This window comes from Marmota flaviventris, chromosome X (assembly GCF_047511675.1).
Source record: "Marmota flaviventris isolate mMarFla1 chromosome X, mMarFla1.hap1, whole genome shotgun sequence".
Lineage (NCBI taxonomy): Eukaryota > Metazoa > Chordata > Mammalia > Rodentia > Sciuridae > Marmota > Marmota flaviventris.
Window position 1 is genome coordinate 120,378,328 of NC_092518.1, and position 27,831 is coordinate 120,406,158.

At 36.3% G+C, this 27,831-nt stretch overlaps 1 protein-coding gene across 3 annotated transcripts in view; it reads right to left on the reverse strand.

The window, feature by feature from the left end:
• Positions 1 to 556: 556 nt before the first annotated feature.
• Positions 557 to 27,831, reverse strand: part of Fgf13 (fibroblast growth factor 13) — a 509,017-nt gene continuing 481,742 nt past the window's right edge. For all 3 annotated transcript variants that reach the window (XM_027940173.3, XM_071606884.1, XM_027940176.3), the window contains 2 exons: positions 3,471 to 3,669; positions 557 to 1,908 (listed from right to left, as the gene is read on the reverse strand). In XM_027940173.3, the coding sequence (XP_027795974.1) occupies positions 1,772 to 1,908; positions 3,471 to 3,669 (336 nt within the window). In that variant the 3' untranslated portion in view covers positions 557 to 1,771. The remainder of the gene's footprint in view (positions 1,909 to 3,470; positions 3,670 to 27,831) is intronic.

Here is a 27,831-nt window from a genome sequence, read left to right on the forward strand (position 1 = left end):
CCCCCTCTACGATTGTTTTGGTCAGGTCCTTTAGTCATAGCAGTGAAAAAGCTGACTGAAACACCTTCATATATCGATAATTCCCAAAGAATTCATGGTCAGGCAATGGCAGCTTGTGGGAATGAGGTGAAAGAGATCAACACCAAACAATGTTTTCCTTCAGCTCTCAGAGATGAGAAGAACTTCAGATATTTAGTCCTGTGTATTCCCTCTACAGAGGTGAGAACTGAGAAACAGACAGGGGATATGACACTGTAAATGGTAGAAAGACTACTAGAGCACAGATCTCTTTTGTGTAATTTGATTGCTGAATGGGAATGAGATTTCCTTGTACCAATATGAACTCTAAGTAAGTCCAATAAATGTACTTGAAAGATTGAACCTGTTAATATGAATGTCTAGACTGTAGATTATCTGAGGACATTGAATTTATCTACATAATTCAGTGTTTAACTCCCATTTCTAATATAGTTAATGACACCTAATGGATACTCAATAAATATATGTTGAAGGATAATCTTCTTTGAATGAATATAAAGAGTTTATTTGGTGCGTATTTGGGTATACAACAACAAATATTAAACAACTTTTTTTTTTACTTTTTGTGCACAGGACAGAAAACTGCCTGTACATGCTATGTTCACTTTTGGAACACAGATTTTAACAATTATTAATGCACAAAATCTTACATATCATGCAACTCTATGCCAAGATTCCAACTTTCTTCCATGCAACAGATATGAAGATCTAAATGGAAACCTAGCTAAGTCTTAAACACTTTTCCAGTAGCAGGTATAATATATGTTGTTTAGGGGTAACCAGTCTTAACATTTCCTTGTTCACAATATTCACGTGCCAAATACAATGACAGGAGGACTTGTACATATACAGAGAAGACTTTTCTTATGTTAACAACACAAAAGACAACATCACATTTCCACAGTTCCTGTCTTACACAAGAAGCCACAACAATAGTTTAACATGATACACAAATGGAATTAAGAGAAATCTACACTTAAGGATATTCTTTTTTTTAAAGTTATCTTTACTGACCAGGGTTGACAATATAACTTAATTTCTACTCACAAAGTACAGCACAAGAACTTGACCAGAATACTACAAATCTAAATAAAATAATTGGTAAAATCACAAGAACACTGTTACCTTGAGCCTGAGATGCCAATTCAGATTCAACCCTGAATTTGGTTGATTTGGATTAGGTGACACAGAGTCAATAGAACCATTGAATTCAGAAACCATTAAGTTGCGCTATATGAAAGTAAAGAGTACAGTTGAATGAAGCATAGATAGAAAACATTAAGCCAAGAAAACAACACTGTTCACATAATTTTGTTTGCCCCTACAAAACATTTAAGCGGTTAATTTTGTTTTGTTTTGTTTTTGAAGAACAATTGTGGTCTTTTAAATTTTCTTGGTTGGAGAGCAAATTTTGATCAGCGTTAGTGCTGTGAAATATTTTTGGTTGTCATCCCCAACGTATACGTGAGATTGTGAGAAAATTTGGCAGTCCTTCTCCCAGGTTTAGTTCATTGATAATGCTTGGCATTCTTTTGCACAAGCTTTATCTCAATTACGGGGCTTTAGTATGGATGATTAGAAGGTCTAATGGCAGATAGAATAGTGAACTCTGCCTGTTTGTTCGGTAAATGTCACTGACAAATTTGAACTTTTGGGTGAAGGACTGCTAGAAGAATTCAACAGCACCTGGAGGTAAGGTTCTGTTACAGAGCCCTTGTTTTGCCCTCACTGGCTACGTTGATTCATTGTGGCTCATGGATTTGCCTCCGTTCAGCACTCCGGAGACACTTCTGCTCTTGGTTGGGGTCCCACTTCCAGATCGAGAGAACTCCGTGAGATCATGCAGCGATGGCTCCTTGTACATGGCCACTGAAATGCACATAAAGATCATGTAAAAGGCCTTCAAATCAGCACATCAATGTATTGTAGCTTTGAAAATTGCTAAGAGAATAGATGTTAAGTGTTCTCACCACAAAAAGAATATGCATGCTATGCAAGGCAATAGATACGCTAATTAGCTAAATGTAGTTATTCCACAATGGATACATTTCAAAATATCTTGTCCATGAAAAATATATACAGTTTCATTTGTCAATACAGAAATAACTAAAAAAACAAGGGAAAACAAAACAAAACAAAAACAAAAACAAAAACAAAAACAAAAAAACTGGGCATATCACTCCACATTGGCCAACTGTTCTTCTGGCCAAACATGAAAAATGCTGGTTTCAAGTCCTGATTACAGAGTGGATGCGATCAGATGAAGCGAAATCTGGTCTTGATGCAGTAGTGTGTCAAGAATTTTAATGCCTAACTTCTATCACTTATGTTTATATATGAGAGGATTGATGAAAAATGCATTTAATAAAGCTCTTAGAAGTTTAAATATGATCTACAGCATACTGCGCAAGCCAAATATTAAAGTTTAAAACATCTTAAAATACCGATTTCTATCATACTTAGAATGAAATTCTCCAAGAGTCTATTACCATATTTCTTGGTGCAGTAAATGGTAGCAATTGCTACTGTTGGATTGTAAATAGCAGTACTAGCTTATACTTGTAAAACATGACATGCTAGATGCTGTTCTGAATTCTTCACATGAATTATCTCATTTAATCTAGGTAAGATTCCTATGGCATAAATACTCTTACTCATACTTTACAGATGAACTTGAGGTACACACTGACAAATAACCTTTTTAAGACCATTAGTTAGTAAAAGTAAAGCCAGGACTTGTACCCAGGAAGTCTGGCTCCAGAAAATGTGTTGTAAAACATAATGATATGCTGATTTCAATGGGGGTGGCATCACTGTGCCCCTACTTTAAATTCTTATTCTAATCCCAGTCTGGATAACTTCTTTGAAATCTTCTCTTTGATCTGCATTTTCTATGCCTTCTTTAACATATCTCACTACTTCTAATATCTCTGTGTTCCATAGCCAATTCCTAACTTTTGCCTTTCCAATTTGCTATTAATCTGCTAGTAATGACTGGAAACAAATCTATGAGTGAAAATTCTTGGGACCATATTGTTGGATCTTAGAAAGGACCCTCAGGAGATATCTGATAAGTGTTAAGTATGTGCACATTTTTAACATCTATGTTTCTTTGTAGTTACCCTTTTGGTATAATTTGGGGCTCTTAACTTTCCTGAGTTAGCAATATAGCTACTTCTACTAGGAGTTACTGATGTAGATGTACAATGGAAAAAATCAGGAGACTACCTAACATTGCCTTAATATTTTTGTGACTTTTTCATTATTGTCCTAATGTTTTGAGTACTATAAAATGTAACTCTATGTATAAATGCCTTAACATAAAAAAATTTCTCAAAGTTTTTATCAAACTTTCAAAAGTATAATAAAGAATCAAGTTAAATTAATATTTTTTGTACTATAACCCATAGTTCCTACAATATCAAATTTACCTTTTAGTGGTTTGGGCAGAAAATGAGCTGCAGGCTTGTTCTTCTTCACATGGTTGCCTTTCATGATCTCTCCTTCTTTGTTCAGACCCAGATACCACCCTCGGCCTGACTGCTGCTGACGGTATATCATCGATGAATAGGTCACATAATAATTTTCAAACACCGATTCTTTGAATTTGCACTCAGGTGTGAAATGTTCCTGCAACAAAAGTAAATAACCAAAATCTCAATATTTGTAGCTATGAATTTCATGTAGAATAACTTGAATCACCTTTCGGGGGTTTAGGACATACTTTGTTAAAGCTTGTATGACTGCTGTCTATTTTAGTAGCATAAACTATTATCATTGGAAACCAATAGACTATAAATAACATTTCACATGATGCTTTAGGAAAAGACCTAAGTGAAAGTTCTACTGATCAATGATTAGTTCTCTTTGTAATAGGTAATGGGGAAATGAGAAGTAACCACGTAAGTATAATATATTGGACAAACAAAAGAGCCAAATTTTGAAACGACCAATATAAAGCTATACTGTGGAGCTTTGCTCCGTTCAAGAATAAATATGAGAAAATAAACACTCAGTATTTGTACTTAATTTTCATGGATTCTCAAGTTAGTATACACTATGGTTGTCAGTTGCCTGAGGCAGAAACCTGTGTTACAATGCTGACTGCCTATATTTCTAAAAGGATGCTACAAAAAAGGCTACCTTTTACTTTAAGACAAACTAAATTGATTTTTTAGATCATTGGACCTTGACTTTAAAAAGAAAAAAAAAAAACCCCCACCCCATCCTTGCCTTATAGTACATTTACAAGCAGATCAATATAGAAGCAAGGAATTTACAGTAATTCTACAAGCAGACATGAGAGAGCAACCCAGGAGACTCTGAACCCTGGAATGCGATTTTCTGTCATGTACTTGGCCATGTTTTCTTTGGACTGGGCCGTACAAAGCCACAAGAACTTATCGGGTAGAAAAAAAAAAAAGAAACCAAAAAATAGCCTCTTTTTTAGTGTATGTGTACCCATGTACACATGCATGCATACAATAAACAGCCATTACAAATGACCATTTCTAAGTTGAATAAATGAAAAGCAGATTTTAATCTGTAAGTAATTCAGAGAGTAGCAAAGTGTTCACTGAGAATGTAAGATAATGAGGAAAATGCCAACTGAGCTACCTGTGATACACATACCAATGGAGTGCTATCAGATTTTTGCTAATATTTTAGATGATATCAGGAATAACTGCTGATAATACCACCAAATTTTTAAACCTTGGATTGTAAGCCTCTATCTTTTTTCTAAACATCGCCTCTATAGTCCTCCTTCCTTCATTTTCTTATTAGGTATCATTTTTTTAAAATATTTTTTTTTAGTTGTTGATGGACCTTTATTTTATTCACTTATTTCTATGTGGTGCTGAGAATTGAACCCAGTGCCTCACACGTACTAGGCAAGTGCTTTACCACTGAGCCACAACCCCAGCCCCATATCATTGTAAGCAATTGTACACTAGTTGAGCAAGTACATCTGAAGTACACTTAAGTCACTTCAGCAAAGAGGGGCACATTCCTTAGCTTTTCTCTAAAAGTTAAGTACCAAAGCAATTTTCTTTCCTCTTTTTTTCCTTGGAATTCACAAACCCTATTTCATTCAGTTATCAGTCTTATTCTCCCCCACTGGGCCTCCAGACTGCATGAATTTCAGTATCCTGAAGGGGTGGGACATTGCAGCCTAGGTACGTACTTGACAGATCCTCAGAGGACTCACACAAATTCAACCTACTCAAGAAGAAAGGTACTTCTAGGGCAGCTGTCACATGGTAGGAACTGAAGAGTTCTATATACAAGAACTCTTGTATATAGAGTGAAAACTCTTTGTAGGATTTCTTGACATAAGGAAAGCCAAGGTATGTCTACAAAGAAATCTGACTAGAAGTCTCATTTTGTCTAGTGGTGAGACCAACTGCATAGAACACAGCTGAAATTTGTTGGGAATTAAATAATTTCTAAAAAAGTTGCCATCCTTGGACAGTGTGGACTGTGCTTTCATAAAGAGTCAGAAAGCATTTAAAAATAAAATTGCTGGAAAAACATATCATCAAGGTGGGAGGTACCATTTAGCCTCATGAACCATGTATAGCTGACCACAGAATGATGAGATGAGATTATAACTGTGTTCTAAGCTAGATCCTCAAAAAGAACTAAATTTTAACATTTTGTGTAATAGCAGCATTCATTCATTCATTTCATGCACATTTTCTAATAATCCATGTGTTTAGGTGGTGCTAAAAATTCATAGGTAAATAATATGTCCTGCCAGATGGCTTATTATGAATTTGCAGGAGTCAGGCATGTACCCAAATGACTTACACACAAGATATGCTGCCCTAAGAACAAAAGGGAAGCATCAAATAGGTATTGTATGAGAACAGAGGAAGTCAGACTTAATTCTGACCGGGGGACCTGGGAGAACTTCACAGAGAAGGTGTCATTTCATTTGAGCCTTGAAGGATGGGTAGGAATTCAATGCAGAAGAAAAGGAACAATACTTGAAGTACTGTGTCACACTTACTCTCCCTACACTTTCCCTAAATTTCCTCTCTTAGTAATTGGAATTATCTGTTGGTAGTTGCTTACACTAAAAGCTTTACATTCATTTACATACTCTCCAATCCATGATCCATGACTTTCACTTCCTCATTGCCACTGCTCTAGTTTATGCCTTTGTAATCTCTTTATTGGACTGTTGTAAGAATCTCCTAACTGGCCTTTCCTCTGCTGGCAGATTTGTCTTCCTAAAGCAAAGTTCCCTTCCTCAGGAAATTTTGATGATTTCACCACGCCTATAGTACAAATGACAAACAACTCAAGTGTGGCATTTAAAATCCTCCACTATTCAGTCACCATCATGTCTTCCAGCGTCTTCCACCAGAGAACCATATGTGTTTCTCCAGATGCTATTCATTTCCTTTATTTGGAAGGTCATTCCTCTTTTCTCTCTACTGGTTTCCTCTCATCATTCAAGGCCTTGCTTAAATACGACTAATTTGGAATCATATATACTCTGTCCCAATCAGAGCTGATTACATCTGTACCTGGGCTCCCATAAACTCTATCTATATGACTACATGGCTCTGAGACTCAAACATGTGCATGATTAGCTACAGATGACGGGGAACTCATCTTATTTCCAAATCTATCTTCTCCCCTCAAAAATGACAGATCCTACTGTCTAGCTCATGGCAGACCAGTTGATTATTAGACCACTCAATTACTGTTGATAGAATTTGAATTTCAGAGAGTCATATTTAAATATTGGAAATTCCAGGACTCCGATGTGTCAACCAGTAAAATGTCTGCAGGGATTTCCTTAATGCCATAGAATAAAACCAGCTGTCTGTAGAAGCAGGCTGTCATTGCACAGGCAGATCCCACATGTGTTATTTAATATCTGTTAAGAATAACATGGCACCTACAATATTAGGAGGAAAACTTGGCAATTGTTACAACTATTAGAAAATGGCAAGGAAGGATTCAATGAACTGAATGCTCTGTCACATCCTGGAAATTTCTTAGTCATCCTCACTAAATTTGGACTCAAAAGCTCAGTAGAGAGAGAAAGAGAGAGAGAGAGGAAAATGAGGCCAAAAAAAGAATGTTGAAGCAACCAAAGGAGTGTTCTGTTCTCTATGTGTGACACTTGTCATTTCATCCAGTGTGAGAATGAGTAGGCAGAAGAGGTTTGATTTTTATCAAATGTGGAAAATGTGAGCATCCCACCCTACACAGAAAGGTCCCCCAAAGGAGACAGGGTGCAACTGTACCTCTTTATATCTTAGCAGTGATCCCTATAAACAATAAAAATTCAATTTGACACAAGCCAGAAAGGTCCTATTCAGGGGAGACTAAATAGATATATGCCAGGAACCAACCTACTTTGATTGATTTGGAGATGCTCACTAGCACCCTGAAAGAAAGAACCCTAGTGGTCACATATGAAGGACTGAATGAAGAAAGTAATCACTGTGTTCCGGAATTAATAGGCACTAGATAAATATGTCCTATTAGAATGAATAAGTGAGGTAAATAAAATGTCCCATATTCCCTGCATAATCACTAAGAAATTACTTGGCATGGGCAAAAAGGAAAGCTGCTTTATAACTTTTTCTACACAATTTTCTCTTAAAAGTTATTTACTGCCCTTTCATATCTGTATGGGAGAAATAACATCTTCTTAATTCATGGAATAATTGATTTGTCTCTAATATCTTTCCTCTATATAATTGTCTCTATTCTATTTCCCTTAAACTTCAAGGTTTGTTTGCTTTTTTAGTGAATATTGAAACTTTTATCTATGGAATCCATACCAGCTAGTTATAATTATCATATTTTGAGTAAGGAATGAGGAGTCTACGGTTCGGGAACACATGGACCCAGGAGTAAAATATAACACTGCTATTTTGCCAATTTGCTCACACTATTAAAGGGGAACAATTTGCAACCCTGCTATGTCAATAGAACACATCAATAGAACATATTGAGAATTTTTACAGCCACAGATGTTAACGTCAGCTGCTCTTCTAGGGCAGATCAGACCTCCACACAGAATATGAGAGTTAAGTGAAGAAGGCATTAGCATAATCAGTAATGTGGCCTGTGTGCAAATAACCCCAACAGTCAATGGTGTGTCAGGAACATATTCACCTGAGCACAAAGGGCTATTCTCTATTATAGTCAGAAAAAGCAATACAGCCCTGGGTTGCCCCAGGCACTGAGAGTAAGATGTGGGGAGCACAGTTATCTTTGGCCTGCTGCAACTGGAGAAAGTCAAAAGCATGGGCTGTGAAGGTGGCTTCCCTGAAGGGAGCCAAGCAAGGGCCATGTCACTCAGCCAGAGGGTGTGTAGCTACACCCTCAGCAACTATAACCCAAAACACCAGAGTTAGAATATATCTGTATATCATTTATATTATCTCAGTCCTTAAATACAACTCCAATATTAAATGATACTCACCCAAACTAAATACCTTCCTGATTAAAGTATGTGATTTTGTAAACATAGGCCTTAACAATAGATTTTCATCCTTTTTTCCCTGGTCTTGTATTTTCAGCTATGACACCACTACTAGGTACCAGAATTTCATTTAAATCTGTTTCTCAGCAGGATGGGAAGCTTTGAGAATGGCTGTGTAGACTGTAAATGTTTCCTTTTAACATATTTTTCCCCAGAAGAAATATTTTTTAAATGAGCTGCACTGATTCTCTTGGATCTAGAGAGAGCAAGAGTCTATTCAAGTGGTCCATACACAAAATGGCAACACTAAGCTTCTAGACAGTAGGGGAAAGCCTGTGATAACAGTATTACACATTAATCACTTTTCACATATGTGTATGCTATGCTAAGTGCATACATCCTGGTACAGATGAATGCTTTTCAAAACACTTTATTTAATGCACATGTAACATTTTTTAAGGCAGGCACCACAGAAAATGGAAAACAAAATATTTTATAGATGTATGAGTGAGCATTAACAAACTCTGATAATGAACCTAGAAATGCATGATTTCCTGTTTCCAGCAGGTTCTTCATTTTAATTATTCTACATTTCCCTTCAATGCTCCCACTTCCCTCCCTTCCCCTTCTCTCTTCCAATGGCCTTATCGTCCAATTAATTTAAGAATTACTGCCAATAGCAAGGGTCACTCTTCTAATTCTGATACATGTTCTGATGATGATTAATTTTCTATATTTAAAGTGAGCAGGTTATTTAAGGAGGTTTGACTTGTGTGTGTCAATTATTCCCCAGGCTAATGAAAATCATACGCAGATTAAAATCAGATTTTCAACTCTGTAAAAAAATAAATAAATGGAATTTTGAAACATAAAGCAGACCCATGGGGTGACAATGTAGCTACCTATATTCTCTGTATAGGCTTGTCCTCCATCAGTGATCTCAAAATCCAGGACTAATTATTAAATGCAGGGCTTTCATGTTCTGTCCCAGGGTGTATTTGATGTGAATGAACTTCATTATCATTGAGTTCAAGGAATGGGAAGGGATAGGTTAGGGAAGAGAGAATCAGTACTTACCCAGTACACTATAGCTAAGCAAAATTGTTAATTCATGATAAAAGTGCATGGTTTATTCATAGATTATGAGATACTTGAGGGCAGCGCATACTATGAAGCATAGCTAATAGTATAAATAAAAAAAAGGGTAAAATATGGCATTATAATTTTCCAAATGAATAGAGAAAGCTATTTTAAAGGACAGAGCTTGCCTGCCAGGGCAGAAAGAATAGGTAATAAAAGAAGGAAAGTAGCCTAGAGATAAATTCAATATTTTTGTTTTAAAGGAAAAGAATGGAGGGAGGGAGGGAGGAAGAGAAGGAAGAAGAAAAGAGAATAATAAAGCATTGTTTTCTAATGCTTAAGCAGCAAGCAAGAATAAAGACACTCCCTCATAATCAAGACACAGGCACAAATGTATACTCTTGGTTTTTGGATATGCAAATATTTAAAGTAAATTTTACTCATCTGCTTTTTGTAAAATGTTAAAAAAAGTCTACCAGTCCTGCTCACCTTATTGGGTTTTTGTATAAGTATCCAATGAAATGATATAGTGAAAGAAGCTCTGAAAATAAAAAGCTCCATAAACATGAAATGTAGGATTACTTCTTATAATACATGCCCAGAAAACCAGGACAAAATAAATAAAATCTCTTTTGTTTGTAATGCTCTTTTTACTATGGAATCAATTTACAAAAAAAAAGTCTGCCTGTATACATTTTATTAACATGGAAGAATATGAATTCTGCCAAAAATTAGGACTGCACATGAATTACACTTGGTGTTTAGTGTTCTCCTCCAAGCTTGCTTCCCAGAAAACAGTTTTGTCTTATTTCATTTTTCATTTCTGTCTGCAGTAGGCTGAAATGGCTGCAGTGCTTCAAGCCACAACACTAAAGAAATGAGGTATTTAAAATGGGCTTCATGAAATATCCTGCTGCAAAATGACTTAAAAGGTACACATAGTAATTAGCAGGCATTTGAGAGTAAGTGCAAATTATAATTAACAATATGCATATGGGGCAATTTTTCCTCATTGTTACATTGGAATTTCTTAGTAGTGTTTTTATATTCCAAGATATTTCATAGACATTTTAATTTACTTTAAGTTGAGCCCATAAAATATGCCAAAACAGTATTGCTGTATTCTCTTAGTTCTTTATGAACAAAAATAAATAAACTATTGAAGTGCCTGTCACAACCCATGGTCTGTTGAAAACAGAATTAGAGCATGATAGTTTAGCCACAGAGGTCATTTAGACCTTTGTAATGGATAGTTTGGGATTTTTATATATTTCTGTAAAACGGGGCCATGTGTCAGATTATCCAGTCTGTCAAATTTTTAAAAGCAATTTCTTTTCATAAACACACTGAAATAAGCTAGAAAACAGAATAAACAAAAATCATACATGCTTTACAGAGCTAAAAGGGTTATTTTGTCATGACATAAAATATATGATCCAGAAGCTGGGGTTGTGGCTCAGTGGTAGAGCACCCACCTAGCACGTGCAAGGCCCTGGGTTTGATCCTCAGCACCACATAAAAATAAATAAATTATATATATATATATATATATATATATATATATATATATATATATATATATACACATAAATATCCAAAGGCCTCATTAGCTCTAAGCCTGGTCAGCTGGTCAGCAAGTGCAGTATGAAATGGAAGTAGCTTGCTGATATTTGTAACAAAAACGGATGGCCCACATATCTTCAAGCTGTTTGATTGGCACAAGGCAAGTTAGTCTATCCATACTTTCTGGAAGAATACAGATTGTTTAGGCAATCCAATTAGGTGGCAGAAGAAATACATGATTTTACATGAAATATGTTCCAGAAACTAAAACAAACCAAACCCCAAATTAACAGAAAGAAAGAAATAATAAAGATTAGAGCAGAAATAAATGAAAGAGACTAAAAATCACAAAAGATTAATGAATTGAAGAGCTAGTTCTTTGAAAGAAAACATGAAACTGATGAACCCTTATCTATCCTAAAAGAGAAGCCTTAAATCAATAAGATCAGAAATGAATAAGAAGATATTATATTGACAACACAGAAATACAGATAATCATTCGATTTTTATGAATAATTGCATGCCAACAAGCTTAGTAACCTAGAAGAACTGGACAAATTCTGGGATGTATACACCTTATCAAGACTGAATTATGAATAAATAGAAAACCTGAATTGACCAATAATAAGTAAGACTGAATCAGTAATAAAAAGTATCTCATCAAGGAAAAGCTCAGGACCAGATGGCTTCACTGATGAGTTCTATCAAACACTTGTAGATCTAATAACAATCTTCTTAAATCATTCCAAAAAATTGAAGGGGAAAAATTCCTCCAAACACATTCTATGAGGCCAGCATTACCCTAATATCAGAAACAGACAAGGACACAACAAGAAAGAAAACTACTATCCAATATGGTTGATGGATACAGATGTAAAAATCCTCAACAAAATGCTAACAAACAGAATCCAACAATACATTAAATAGATGCTCACCATGATCAAATGAAATTCATCCCAGGGATGCAAACATGGTTCAACATATGCAAATCAATAATCTTGATAAACCACAGCAACAGAATGAAGGACAAAAAACATATGATGATCTCAAAAGATGCAGAAAATTCATTTGATTAAATATAACATCTCATGATTTTAAAAACCCTGAAAAAATTAGGTATAGAAGGAGCCTATGCAATAAAATAAAGGCCATATATAATAAGCCAACAGCTAACATTATGCTGAACGGGAAAAACTAAAAGCTTTCTAAGATCTGGATCAAGACAGGATGCCCACTTTCATCACTTTTGTTCAAAAGAGAATTGGAACTCCTAGTCAAAGCAATAAGGCGAGAGAAAGAAATAAAGGTCATCCAAATTGGAAATGAAGAAACAAAACCATCACTTTTGCAGATAATACGATTCTACAGATAGAATATTCAAAAGATTCCACAAAATTGGTAGACTAATAAATGAATGCAGCAATCTTGTAAGATATAAAATCAACATACAGGAGTCAGTAGCATTACTGTTCACTAATAGTGAATTATATGAAAAAGAATTCAATGTCCCCTAAAATGATCTATACATTTATGAAAACTATCAAAATGCCAATGGTATTCTGAATAGAGAGCCTAGAAGTAAACACAGCCATCGATGGCCAATTTATTTTTGACAAAGGGTCTAAGAACGTACATTGAAAAAGGCCATCCTTTTCAATAAATAGTGCTGGGAAAATTGGATATTCATATAGAAGAAAGAAACTATACTCCCTCACCAGTACAAAAATCAACTCAAATGGATTAAATAATTAAATAAAAGACCTGAAATTATGAAACCACTAGAAGAAAACATAATGGAAATATTTAGGAGATGGGAATGGCCAAGGATTTTATTTTATAAGACCCCAAAAGCAAAGAAAATAAAAGCAAAAATAGAAAAATGGGATTCCATCAAACTAAAGTTTCTGCACAACAAAGAAAGCAATCATCAGAATGAAGAAACAGCCTACAGAGTAGGAAAAATATTTGCAAACTATATATCTGACAAGGAAGTGATATCCAGAATATGTAAGGAGCTCCAAAAACTCAATAGCAAAAACCAAGTAACCAATTTCTAAATGGGCAATAGACATGAATAGCCATTTCTCAAAAGAAGACATATAAATAAATGGCCAATTGGTATATAAAAAAAGTCTCGACATTATTAATCATCAAGAAAATACAAACCCAAACCACTATGAAATATCACCTCACTTTAGTAAGAATGGCTTCTATTGAAAAGACAAAAAACAAGTACTTGTGAGGAGGTAGAGAAAAGGCAAATCTTGCACACTGTGATAGCAATGTAAATTAATAGAGCCACCATAGTAAGCCACAGTAAGGAAATTCCTCAAAAAAATAAAAATTGATCTACCATATGACCCAGCAATCCCACTACTGGGTATGTACCCAAAGGAAATAAAACCAGCATGTCAAAGAGAGGTCTGCCCTCCCACATTGATTGCAGCAATATTCACATTAACCAGTAAATGGGAATAATCTTAGTGTCCATCAAATGATGAATGGATAAAGACAATTTGGCACATATACACAAAGAAAGACCATTTTGCCATAAACCATGAAACCCTGCCAGTTGCAACAACATGGATGCAAGTGCAGATCACTACGTTAAGTGAAATAAGCCAAGCACAAAAAGACAAGTACCATATTATCTCACTCATGCGGAATGTTAAAAACATAGACCTCATAGAAGTTGAGAGTGGTATGGTGGCTACTAGAAGGGAATGGCTACTAGTGGAATTGTGGGCAAAGCAGAAGGCAGGGGGAGTGATGAAACATTGATCAATGGGCACTAAATTACAATGACATAGGAGAAAGAAATTCTGGTGTGCTATTTTACAGTAGGGTGATTAAAGATAGGAACAAACTACACATTTCAAAAAGCTAGAAGAAAGGGTTCTTAATGTTTTCTCCATAAAATTGATGCTTGAAGAGATAGATAATGTTTAACCTGATTTAAACATTACACAATGTGTACTTGAATTGAAACATTATATGGTACTCCACTAATATGTGTGATTTTAATATTTTATGTATACGTTAAAGAAAGAACTATGTTCCAGGGAGACTGTGTAAGCATCAAGTTATTTTTTTTAAAACACAGTGAAACTTACTGTTTACACGAATTTGCAGAAAAAAGTATTTTTTTATAAACAAAGAATACTTCTATAAGGGGAATAAGCTTCTAAAACTTTTTTGCTTATTATATGTATTAGCTCTGCATATTGGCATTTTTAATGGCAGAGCTGACCTACATGATTTGGAAGGTAGATCACATATCAGAAAACTTTTCTCAAAATAATCTTTTTAGCTAGTTCCTAGAGTTAATTACCCTGGTGCTTTCTAATTTGTGGCAGTACTTTTCTCTGTAATAACTTCAGAGTGTGATCTAAATGTATCTGCAAGAAAATGAGATCTGAAGTACTTTGAGGCAGCAGAAGAACAAGCTTAGTAGGTTGTATCTTTTCAAATAGCTGATGCTGGCACCTGACTGAAAACTGAAAGCCTAGGAACTCTGGAAAATTTTTCCCAGAGATCTGACCAAGTGTCAGGTAAAGGAGAAAGCTTCTTTCCTCCTACAGCAATTGAAAAGTTCTGGCACAACAGGTAACCAATTAAGAAATAAAATCATACCAACATAGGTACAGAGGATGCTTTGATACTTGAGGAAACTTTGAGTTTCATAATTGGATAGAGGTTATATTAAACTTGATAGGGTCTGTCTCTGTAGAAGTATATCACTTACACAAACTAGGAGTCTGCCTTTTCAAAGATTTCCAGAGGAGACTTCTTTCTTTTGTACAGGCTGAAAAGCAATGCTGAACGAGAGACTGGTAGCTCCAATGGAAATCAGTAATGCATGCTTCCACTGCAAAGTAGAAAACCTGGTATCACAGGACAAGGGGCAAAGGCCTCATGTATACACTCAGGATGAGAAGAGTGTCACAGAGGATTATTGGACTGCTATATTGCATGATCTCTGAATATTACTTCTGAGGACAGGAATCTTTCTTATAAAGGGAGTGCATTTCCATAGTCAACTGCCCCTTGAAAGGAACTATATGAGAGGATGCTAGGCTGTCACTTTCCAGGAGTCTGAATTGAGGAAGTCAATTGATTAATTTAAGATCCTTGATGGAATAGTTTATTCTCAACTACCACTTACTGAATGCCTACTGCATGCTGGGCACTCTGGCAGACCCCTTTGTGCATATAATGATCTGATTTAATCTTGACAGCACCTCTCTGTAATCACTTCAGCATGGATCTACATCCTTTCGTCTGAGAGAGAAGTTCCCCCACCTCATAGGTAGAAAGAAAAAAAAAAAACCCAGAGAAAAGAAACCCTTAACAAGTCCTTTATTTATAAATTCAATTGCAAGTTCACCTTTTCACCCAGTTACCAGTAACTGTGTAGACAATAGCTTCAATGTCAACTGCTTTCTAAATGTATGATTCCAACATGAAGGTTTAGCCCTTCCTCTCATTTGTGTGCCCTGCCCCTCGAACCATTGAAGAGATCTGTTTGAATCTGTACTCTACCTCTTTCCAGCTTTTTGAAACCAGGCAATTTACATTGTGCTCTGATCCTGCCTCTGCAATATGGGAAGTAGTATCATATGCCTCAGAGGGAGGATTGGAGAGGGCATGGGAAGTGATTAACGTGTGTGTCAATGTTCAGTGACCACTGGATCCTTTGCCCTGCCTTTCTGTTTGTGATATATGAGAATAATATAGTTTCACTTCCACCTCTCCCCACCTTGGAACTGCTATAAAAATTAGTAGCTGTCAATGAAAATACATGAAGTAGAGGACCACCTTTCCATTTCTGTGAAGGGTTAATGTTACACATTAATTGTACCTGTGAGAATTACTTTCAGTTGCAATTCCTTTTCAAGGGTAACAATACATAAGCTTTCAATTTGGACCTAAAATATCCTAAGATTCTAAAACTAGAATTACTATAATGTGTATCAGTGAGCCCACATGATATTAAAGGGATCTCTGAGATAATCCAGTACTAATGGGCCAAATGACATTTCCATGTCTCATTTTAATTTCTATGCCACAAAAATACAACATTATTATCTCACTTCCTTTGTTCTAATCCACTGTTTCACTAGTTCTACTTTCATAATGTAGGCTACCAATAAAAACAATAATGAAAACCCTAATAGTACCTTATGTTTAAGCAGTGCCTGCTTTTAAAGTTTCCTGCAACTGCTTGAACATTATGTTATGGCATTCAAGTGACAGATAAGGGACAGTTTAATAATGATGATGATAACAAAGGTAATGATTATAATGAATTTTGGTAATTCTTCTTTTTCAAAAAAATGTTCTCTAAAGAGCTTTTTTTAGCGTCAAAGAAATGGAACCAGAGATGCTAATACGCTGGAACCTGGCATTAACAATTTTTGCTAGAGAATGAATCCAGGGCAGGGAAGCAGTTCTTTCTAGAGAAAGATAAAATCTGTTTAAGGTAGCTGGCACTGGCCCCTGAGAGGCCCTTATTCTGGGGCAACCTGCTCTCTAAGATGCTCCCCTGGCGGTAACACACTGAGCACCCAGTAGCCTTAACTGGCCCTGGATTCCAGAGGGAAGGACAAATTGTAACACAGAGCAGAAGCCAAGATACTTCTTCCTCTACCATACCAGGCAGCAGCTTTCCATTTTTATTATATAAATCTGTCCACTTAACATTCTCCTAGATCATTCCAAGAATAGTCTATTCTTCTACTGCAAAATATTTACAATTGTACTTCAGCACATTTTAGGTTTTTCTTTTCAGTGACTTTCTCTCTACCCCATAGGTTTTTAAGGACATTTGCTGAAACTAAGCTTGTGTCTTTTTGGGTGCAGATGTGGGCATCACATACAAGGAGAAATCTACATTAATCTAGCCAGACTTAATGTGTGTAGATTTGCATGCACATGTGTGAAAGAGAAAGATGGAAACAGGGAGAAACAGAACACAGAGAAATAAAAACAGAGAAAGGAACAATTGTGATGATTTGGTTTTTCCAATTCTATAATTCTATGGACTTTGAGAATGCACCCCCAAAATGTTAGTGGGGAAGATGAAAAGATAAGTTGTTTTCTCTCTGTTGGGGAAGATGTGTTTCTTATCCACAGTCCTGGCTGTGCTCAGAACTTGGAGTAAAATCTGAGAGGCTGCCACAGACAGGCTATGTTTTTTAGTGAAGTTAGCATGTATACAGGAACCAGAGACAGAAGTAACCCTATTTCTTCTGGGAGATATCCCAATGCACAATGTACATCCATCTCTGGGAGGAAAAAAAAAAAAGGAAACTCAGGTCTCTTGAGAAACTAAGAATTGATGCACAGAAGTCCTGTAAAAGTTAATTAAGACACTTTGAAATATGAACATCACTCTCATAAAGTGAATCACATTTTCACAAGGGACATGTAATGCTTAGCTGTGTAGCTGCCCTGAAGTAATCAAGATGATGGTTACCTATTTATGACCAAACTGCTATCACCTGGGATGCCGTTTATTATTATTAGCACCTTATATTATGGTTATGTAGAAAGCACTGCAGTGAAGCCTTAATTCTTAAAAACACTGCTTTATAGGATTGTGTCAAACAAGTAGATAGCTATAATTCATAACTGAGCTTCTGCAGCTTAGCTAAAATTAAATGTTTTTTTCTGTATTTCCTGAGATGCTGCAATATTTTGTGTTAATATTTTTAAAAAGCATTTGATGACATCCAATTTTGAAATAGGAAAATTATGGTTCTTTGTCAAAATATGCAATTTAAACTTTCAAATATTTGTTACTTAGGTATCACCTTGGTTGAAAACACAACAATGAAACAATAGAATATACACTCTGAGACTATATAAAAATGATGACTACTTCACAAGCTTTGTACAACCATTACCTATTGGAATAATTTTCAGCTTTCATTTTCAACTGTGTAGACTGTTAAAGCATCTGACTAAGAGCAAAAAATGCATAAATTATCCCTGCAGGAGCACTTAAAACTTAAGGTAATTATATAGCATAGAAGTGGTGTCGAATGCAAACAAAATAACAATTCTACAATCACTCTTTAAAATGATTATTTTCCTGTTACCAGTAATCATGATCACTAAAATTCCTTCTCTTTACAATTACATTCACATGATCAATTCTTACTTTGTTCTTTTACCATCAAGCTCATACAGCTGGCTCTGAAAATTTGCATGCTATAAAAGCTGAACTAGACAGCTAGTAGAGATGAATCCTCCAGTTATATTCATGCTGCGAACAGAACCGTAACACTCCCTTAATATATCTTATCATTGCACTTTTATACTAAACATGCATCCAAATCAAGTCCTATTTTTTACATTCCTCCTGCTCAAAATCTTTTCATGGCTCCCTGCTGCCTACAGGATAAATTGCAAACTCCCTGGCCTGGCGTTCAAGGCCCTCCACAATCTGGCACCTGCTCTCTTACAACTCCGGCATAAGATTCCTCAACTCAAGCCAGAAAGGAGAAATAAGGCAAGGGCAAAAAGTAGCAGAGATTTTTTTTTTCTCACGAATGGAAAAATATCTCCAACAAACCATTTACCGTGCTTCAGAGGCTGGGATACTCACTGTGTTTACAGAGACACTCACTGGGCCACAAGGAATATATAACTAATCATTCCTACATTTCTTTCTTATGCTCTGCTTTATTATATTTTTATCCTGAAAAATGATTTACACCTCTGGAACACCCAAACTGTCCTATATCCTGGTACTCTACACTGTGAGTTAGCAGACACTGTGCTCATGTAATGGCTGCCACCAGACATGTAATTCTTTGGGGGACACTTGCTAATAATCATCGCCTCTTCTTTTCAAAGCACAAAGAGAAAAAGAGTCAAACGTCAGCATGTCAGAAACCTCCAGGCTCAGCTTTGGCTGGAATGCAAAAGCACTTAACAATTGATTATTTTTGAAGACTTTTCACAGCATCAAGGAAGAGGGTAATGAAATTGTATCTGAACAGAAGGAAGCTAAATTATTTATCTCATACTAATCTTTACCAGATGGCTGGTGATGAAAAATCTATACTGGCAAATATGCTGTATATATTACCTTAAAGATAATCAGGGGAACTAAAACTTTAAATGTTCACAATATATGTGTTATTTAGTCTTATGTCTCTCATTGATTGCATACAAAGGTTCTTTGGTTCTTCCAAGTGTACCTGACTAGTATAAAATAAATCACATCACCAATTTCTAAGCACATTGTCTATTCAGGAATCACATACATTAGCAGTTAGATTGCCTTTCTCGTTTTAACCTCTCAGATGTAATAAATGTGATAGCTAGCTATGTGATGGCGCCTACTATATCCTTCAACAATCAGGAGGATGCACACAACACTTCTTCCCCACAAGGAAGAGAAGGATGTAGCCCTTTAGGGATAATGGTCCTCAGAATTAAAACTTCCTCACTGTGCTTCAGGAAGAACTGATTCAATGCTGCCTTCCAACTAAAATAATCACATTTTGTCAGTTGAAGGAAAGGTGACTACTAGGAAGGAATCAGGCTATACCAGATGTACATTCTTTCTGTTTCCTGCCCAAGTTATGTCTCCAGGGGGGAGGGTTTTGTGGGTTTAACACCCAATTCTTCCCTGCCCCGTCCCATCATAGATCCATTCTCTCTTTGCTTTGAAACTTATCAACAGGGAATGGAGACATGGACTTGTTTTTGATTGACTCTTAAATGCCAACTGTTTAGAAAAAGGAGAGAAGACAAGTGTGCAGGTTCAAATCAAATATTTTCAGATGAGCCCAGCTATGCTACACTGTTTCCTATGTAAATCAGGTAAAAGTTCTGACCCCCAAAAGGAATTGGTTTGTGTAAAGAATCACAATGCATGATTTGCCTAGAGGGTCAGAACTTCTCTGAACATCTTTGTATGATGATTTTTTTTTTTTTTTTTTTTTTGCAGAATGTGCAATAACACCCCTGGATGACTTATAAAGACTGATTATTCTGTATATCATTGTATGGGGAGGTTACTTGTTCAAGTCAATGAAGATTTCTTGATTGACAAACATGTGCACTGGTTTCTAGATTCTGGCAAGCATAGTGCTCAGCATTTGGGGAATTAGCATGTGTCTTTTCAGACAGTTGTCCAAAGTGCACTTCCCAAGGCCATACAACAGACACTTTGGTTTCACTGAAGTTATATTTTTGGCAAATGACATCTACTGAAGGAATGTTTAGGAAAACTGAGTATTTGTTGAAAATCATAGGGAAGAGAAAGACATAGGAAAATCATAAGCCAAGTGACCAGAAAAAAAGGACAATATCAAGACTGAGCAAACACTAACTTTCAAGCCTCATAGTTTTGTGGGGAGCTTCACAGCCTAAGCTTAGTGGTTAGAGACTTTGTGAATTTTCTAGAATTAGAATGAAATAGAAGTAGACAAATTAAGCAGCTGTGAATCCATTTAGAATCAGGATGTTTAACTCTGTGCAAACATCAAACTGCTTGTGCGAATCCAGTAGAAAAGCAAAGAGATGGGTGTGCAAACAGCAGTCACTGGAGGACAGACATTCACACAAAGGCAGCTTGAGAATGACTGTTTTTTAGTTGCTTTCTTGGCAATATTAACTCTCTATTCTTCTAAACAGACTCAATGTTTAGACACAGTTGCTTACAGTATTTTGAATAAGCAATAATAGCTTCGATTTCCCTAAGCTTAAAGCACAGCTTAGTAGTAAATTAGGTGCTTAGAAAGGTGCTTTACTTCCTTGAGGACACTGGGTCATCATTTAAGGCATAATATGCTTGACTCGGTTTATGAAGATGCTCCTGACTCACTTCAGTGGGAGTTGTTCTTGCACTGCTGATGGTGGAGTTAAATGAATGTACTTGTTTTTTCCTTATTGCAGTATGGGTGGGACAGCCTGAGCTAATTACACTTTCTTGCCAACTCCATTGTGACCCACAGAGCAAATGTTCATGATGTTTGGTTAAAGTCTGAAGTTTATTCTGTGGCTTTGGAACAAAGCAAAGTCACTGAGATTATGTAGAGAAGTGTTTGTGGATTACTTGACAGCATTCTCTAATTGACTATGTTAGTTGGAGATTGGTACCACATTAGCCATAACTGTAGGGAAATATTAATTAGGAATATAAGTCTGATAATATCACTCCTCTACTAACACCCTCCAATAGCTTCCCATATCACTGTTAAAGCCAAGCTCTTGCCTTGATATATAAGTCATTGATATGATTGCTGCCACTTCTCTACACTTGGGTATCACTTGCCCTCTTTTTTATGTTACATCAGTAACGCTGGATTCCTAGGTTACCCACTGAACATGTGAATCATATCCCTATCTCATGACCTTTGAACTTGCTGTTACCTAGGCCTGGAATATTTCCCTCCAGATATCCACATCAACCTTTCTCTCTCATCCTTCAAATGCCTCAGGAACACAGAGGCTTTCCTTGACCAGCCTGTGTGAAAGAGGAACCTCATCTCTCAGCCTGCACTATTCTCCTAACCCTGCTGATTTATTCCCCACAGCAAACTATATATTCATTTGTTTGCCTAATGTCTGTCTACCCCTCTAGAACATAAGCTCCATAAGTACAGGGATCATATTTTGTTCACTGTTATATTCTAGCATTTGGAACAGTGCCTGGTTCTCTGTATTCATGCCAAAAAAATTTTACTGAATGAAAAGATGGATAAGTCCTGGTGGCCTGGCAGATTGAAGGGACTAATTGTCCCAGATTATTAAGGTCTCTGCATAGTTGTTAAATAATTAGATTTATCATAAAATATTTAGGCTCCTTTTGAGGTACAGCTATCAGGGCTTTAATTTTCACTGTGGTTATGAATTGCATTATAATTATAAACCAGCATCTCTATCCAAAGCAACCAAATAAACTTTTACTAATACTCTTTTGAGCTAAACATGAAAGGCTACTCAGAAAAAAGGGAGAAGAAGATGAAAGGAAATAGCTAAAGAGAATACCTTTGAAAAGTGTGCCAACAGGTAATTAATCATTGAAAAGAGCAAATTTTGATGGCTACTAAATTTCAGGGGCTTTCCTCAGTAATAGATGAAGGTGAAGTCCTCTCCTCAACATATTAGAAATGTCTATTCATTGTACAGGACAAAAGAATACATCTTTCCAAAGAAAATGCTGTAATTTTAATGATTCAATTAAGATACATTAAAGATTAAAGCATTAAAACACCAAGAGGAGCTTAGCCATAGTGCTTAATGCTGAAGTGTTTCTCAGGGGTAGGGCTTAAAACCTGGCATTACTTGTGCTTAAACTGCTCTGTATAGACACAGAGATCTCAGGCAAATATACATAGAGTAGGATTCACAGCTCATTTCCTTTGCCATGGACCATGTTTTGTCTTCAATTTACCAAAACAATTTTTTTTGGTAGAAAGAGGTGCATTAAGTAAGAAAGAAATGTGACAACTTACTAATTACATACCATGGGATAAAAAAGTCACTACAGGATCACAATTGTGATGTTGTTTACAGAAGGGACTAATTTGAAAGAGATCAGAGTGAAGGAGAAAGAAGAAAAAGTGATTTGGGAGTGGAGTATAGCACCTGCCTAGCATCAAGTGTGAATCCCCGGATTTGATCTCTAGCACTATAAGGAAAATAAAAAAAGTTTACATTGTGAATTACATTTCACAAAAATAAACATTTAACTTTGTTAACAGCAGTCAATGGAAAATGTTCTGTTATTCTGCTCATTGACTGGCTGTGGCTATGTAAGGTAAGTGTGCACTTCGTAGGCACTTCAGGATTCCAGGGCACTGTGCCTTGCTGATAAGTAGACTCAGAAGTAACTAGACATAACCAAATGCCTGGCATGGGTCAGCCAGGAGCAGAGGTTCAGAGCCCTGATCTAAATATAATGAAGTGACTTGGCTGAATTCCCTGCAAGACAGTCTCTTTTGGATATAAACTAATGAACTAGACACTTTTTTCATAAGAATAAGGCAAGAAGCCCATTAGGCCCTCTAGTTCTTGTCACATAAACATTTATTTGAAGATACACCCATTTCAATCAACTGTCTTACTTCACTGATTTTGGGCACACTGGGAAAAGGAACAGTGGATAACAACATGCCCCTCAAACAATCCTAACTAAAGGCTAATGGCAAACAGTTCCAGACTGCTGTACTGTACACTCTTGAACTTCATTTTGAGTACTATGTTAAAGCAAGTTTGTACACTGGTTAAGACAATAGGTTTTAAAGTCAGTGAATGGAAGAGCAACAGTTAGAATTGAGGACTAATTCAGTAATCTTAGGCAAGTAGCATAGCTTCTGTGCCTCAGCTTCCTCATCTTTAAAGTGGGAATAATACTATTTTCAGAGGGCTTTCAGCAAGGAAAAATAGGTTAAGGGCTATTGTAAAGGGCCATCTGGCCTATAACGAGGAATCAAATTTTCTAAAGCAGATTTTTATAAATCCAGGAATGAATGGCAGTAATTTAGGATGTTTACATTTGTATAAAACATAATTACTTTTTGCCTGAATAAAATATCAACATATTTTCTCTGGATATATACCCAGAAGTGAGGTGGTGGAATCATATGTTAATCTATTTCTAGTTTCTTGAGGGACGGCTACACTGTTCTCTATAATGGTTATACTAATTTACATTCCCACCAAGACCATATGAGAACTAGTGATTACTAGATACTAGAAAGGGGAGGTGATGGATAAAGGGAGGCTGGATTTGATCAGTGCATGCTGTATGCATTTCCTGAAATATCGTGCTGAACTCCATTACTATGTACAATTAATACATGTTAATCCAAAATAAAATTTTAAAATATCAACGCAATGGTGGCTACTAACAAAATCATATGGGCCCTACGTATAAACCACAGCAGGACTATTATTAGCACCTGCAGGCAGCATCAAATCTGCTTCACAGTAGATGATTTAGACTTTAGGTTCTCAAAATGGGATGGTGGCAGGTTCTGAAATTCTGTAACTCAGTTTTTTTCCTCAGTAAAGTCTATTTTTCAATCTATGCTTAATCAGTCATTCTCAGAGCATACGTGAGGATCCTCTACCTTTAAAAATTTAAACAATATTTCCTAAACATCTGGCTGAGAAATCCCCAGAGGAATTCTCTGGAAGTGCTTCTCCACGCCTCTGCTCTTTCTCAGCTTTTGAGGAGTGAGGTCGCTTCTTCTGTTGCCAGGCAATAAATTACAAGAGCTTAAATTCTGATAGTGGCCTCCAAAAAAAAAATGTGTTTCATTCTAGTGCACCTCCTCCTTATCGACATCCTAGTTCCTAGGATTTTCTAACTGTTGTTTTGTTAATATTCCCATCTAAAACACTGTTAAAATGTTGCTTGTTAACAGTAATCTGTGCCTGATAGTTTTCATTTGGGAGTGGTCAGATCTTACTTTAGAAGGGATCCTGGAGTAAGCATCAATTGTAATTAGCCATTCAGTGTCTGTTTCTTTCATTTGAATGTTAAGTTCAGACAAGGCAGGGACTACATTTGGCAAGTACAGGGCAACCAGTGGATTATTGTTCAGTTAATGAATGGATGCAAATATATATGTAACTATAGTAAGCTACTTGAAAATGGTTAAAGAAATAGAGATAAAAAGGAGCAAGAAACCCATCTGTTCAGAATTTTACTAACTGGTAAACTAAATGAGAATCTGGGATTAGGTAGACTTGATGAACATATCCATAATAAGTGGAGAAAGTAAAAAGTAGGAGAGACTTAAGATGTGTTGACGGGGTAGGTTTGATGCATGTGGGGTTTGGTTACATGAGAGGGAATGTGCCTTTTAGAGGCTGCTACACTAAGCAGATTTTAACCAATTAATAATGGTACTGCATAATGATGGTGAAAGTATAATTATTTATTAACCAATCAAAGGATTTGTAATTAATGTCATAGTGTTATTATCATCTTGCAACCAACCCACAGTTAATCTCTGGAGCACAATCACTAATAGTCAGGCTTTGTTTGCATCTATTCATAGCACTTATGTTGGTTACGCTAACCAACATAAGAGGGTATAACTGAACAATGTACATCATCTTTGGGGTCCACTCTCACTCTGTAGGAGTCAGTTAGACCCTGTGATAGTAGAACATGTCATTCCACACTTACTGAACACCTATTATACATATGAAAAGCTCACACAGTATGCTATGCACTAGAGATACAGTAGTGAACAAGCTATAATCATTTCCTGCCCTTCTAGAATTTATAGCCTAGTTAAAGAAACAGGAGAGATAAATATGCAAATACTGTTTGGCAGAGATGAGTCCTGAAGGAGGTGTAATCCCAATGTACTATGGAGACCTTGAGAACACAGAGCTATCTAGTCAGGAAATTTGCTGCTGTTTACTAAGAGCACACTAGGCCCAGATGCATCAGCCATTTTATCCTGAGGGCCACTAGAGAGGCTTAGTCATAAAATGGATATTTAATAACAGAAATGGTTGCTGGGTATGGTACTATACGCTTGGGATCCCAGCAACTACAGAGGCTAAGGCAGGAGGATCACAAGTTGGAGGCCAGCCTCAGCAATTTAGTGAGACCTTCTCTCAAAATAAAAAATAAAAAAGGATGTGTTAGATGGCACTTGGTTTCAATCCCTAATACAATAATAATAAAAATAGATAGGGCTAATATTAACTTTATACTTACAATATATCAGTAATGTGCATAAGTCTTTATATACACATATATGTAGGTAATAGGATGAAATATCATATGTAGATCACGTAGGCATTGCCAGGAGAACAGCAGAGTTGCCTTGGGAAGTTTTCTAAGAAGGCTTTTTTCTAGGCTGTCAGCTCCTCAGAGCTGAGGTGCTGACAGCAAAAAAGAACAAGAACTGTCCTGTGGCACTCTCTTGGTTGGCAAGGAGTTCAGTGGAGCTTGTTAGAGAAGCAGTGAATGGCAAGACCTATAATAGCTATTCTGAATTGCCAGTCCCCAGAAGCACAGGACTCTAACAATAGCAAATCTTCTGGCAGATGCCAGTATGCAAGTATGATGCTTGTGGGAGAGGTGGCAAAGCAGGGGGAGGGGGGAGGCTCAACTTCCTTTTTAATCTTCTATGTAGGTACTACTGAACTATGAAAGAAATGATAGAGTCATCTAAACCTTGGAAAATAGGCACAATGTCCAGGGAAACAGAAAAGCTTGGGAGATGCTAACTTGGAAACACAGTGAAACATCTTATCCAAGGAAATGCTATATGCAGAAAGGAACAAAGTGTCAGCTACATATACTGCTATGGCCTAATACCAATAGTCTTGAATGAAAGAATCTCTTCTTTTTTTTTTTTTCTTTTTTGGTACCAGGGATTGAACCCAGAGGTGCTTAATCACTGAGCCACATTCCAGCATTTTTTATATTTTATTTTGAGCTAGGGTCTCACTCAGTTGCTTAGGGCCTTGCTAAGTTGGTGAGGCTGGCCATGAACCTGAGATCCTCCTGCCTCAGCCTCCCAAGTCACTGGGATTACAGACAGGCATGCACCCCCTCACCTGGCTTTCTTCTATTTAATGACTCTTAGAGAACCTTTTTATATATGGTGCTGTTTCATAGCCCACCCGTGTATACTTTTGAGCTGAATGCCCAAATTGAGATCAAATGATTTCTAAGTATTGTTCTCCTTGAATGAAGTCTTATTCTTTTTTAAAAAATATTTATTTTTTAGTTGTAGTTGGACACAACACCCTCATTTTTTATTTATTCATTTTCATATGGTGCTGAGGATCGAACCCAGGGCCTCGCACGTGCTAGGCAAGCACTCTACCGCTGAGCCACAACTCCAACCCCTGAAGTCTTATTCTTTAGAAAAAAAAATAGAAAACCAATTTTAGCAAAAACAAAGCTAATTAACTGTTAAAAATTATGGATTGCCTATGGGCAGGACACTGTTCTACCAAATTCTTGGGAACAGATGAAAAATGTTGTTGAATCTGTATTTTCTCTAGGGTCTTGTTTACCATGAATAAGCCCCACCTACTGACTTACAGGTTAGGTATCTACATGGCTGCACCTACCATTAAAATAACATTAATCACTTGAAGTTCATCAATTATCTTGTCAGAACTACAAATACAAATATACCTCTACCAACCACAGATTCCATAGCAGCATGAGCAGTTAAAGATGGTCATTTGTTTTTATCCCCAAAGAGCCAATGTTAACTTTTGTCTTAAGCTACATGGGTACACGTAAACTTTTTAAAAATATTTTCAAAAACTAAACCCAATGTCATGCAATGATATTGCATGTGATAATGGAACTACATTTCCACTTCCAGGCTAAGGCTATATCCTTAAGGAAAACAATTTTTTTTTTTTAACTGAAGACTGAGTTTTAACAAGGTTCACTCTGGCATTTCATAACAGAAATTCAGTTTATTTCCCAGCATTCTGCCTGCTGGAAAAAAAACCAGCCCCTAATATGATTACTTCATTGATGTCACAAATCACTATATGAAATACTTATTAATGTTGGTCTTTGCTCATTATGTTTCTTCCTCAATGACTCTATAGGATGGCATAGAATTCTAATAAAGATCTTGCCTTACTGATTTGCTTTGGGTTTTTAAAATGCTATGTACAAGTTGATAAAGCAAATACTCATTATGCTTAATTGGTTGTTTTCTTTTCTT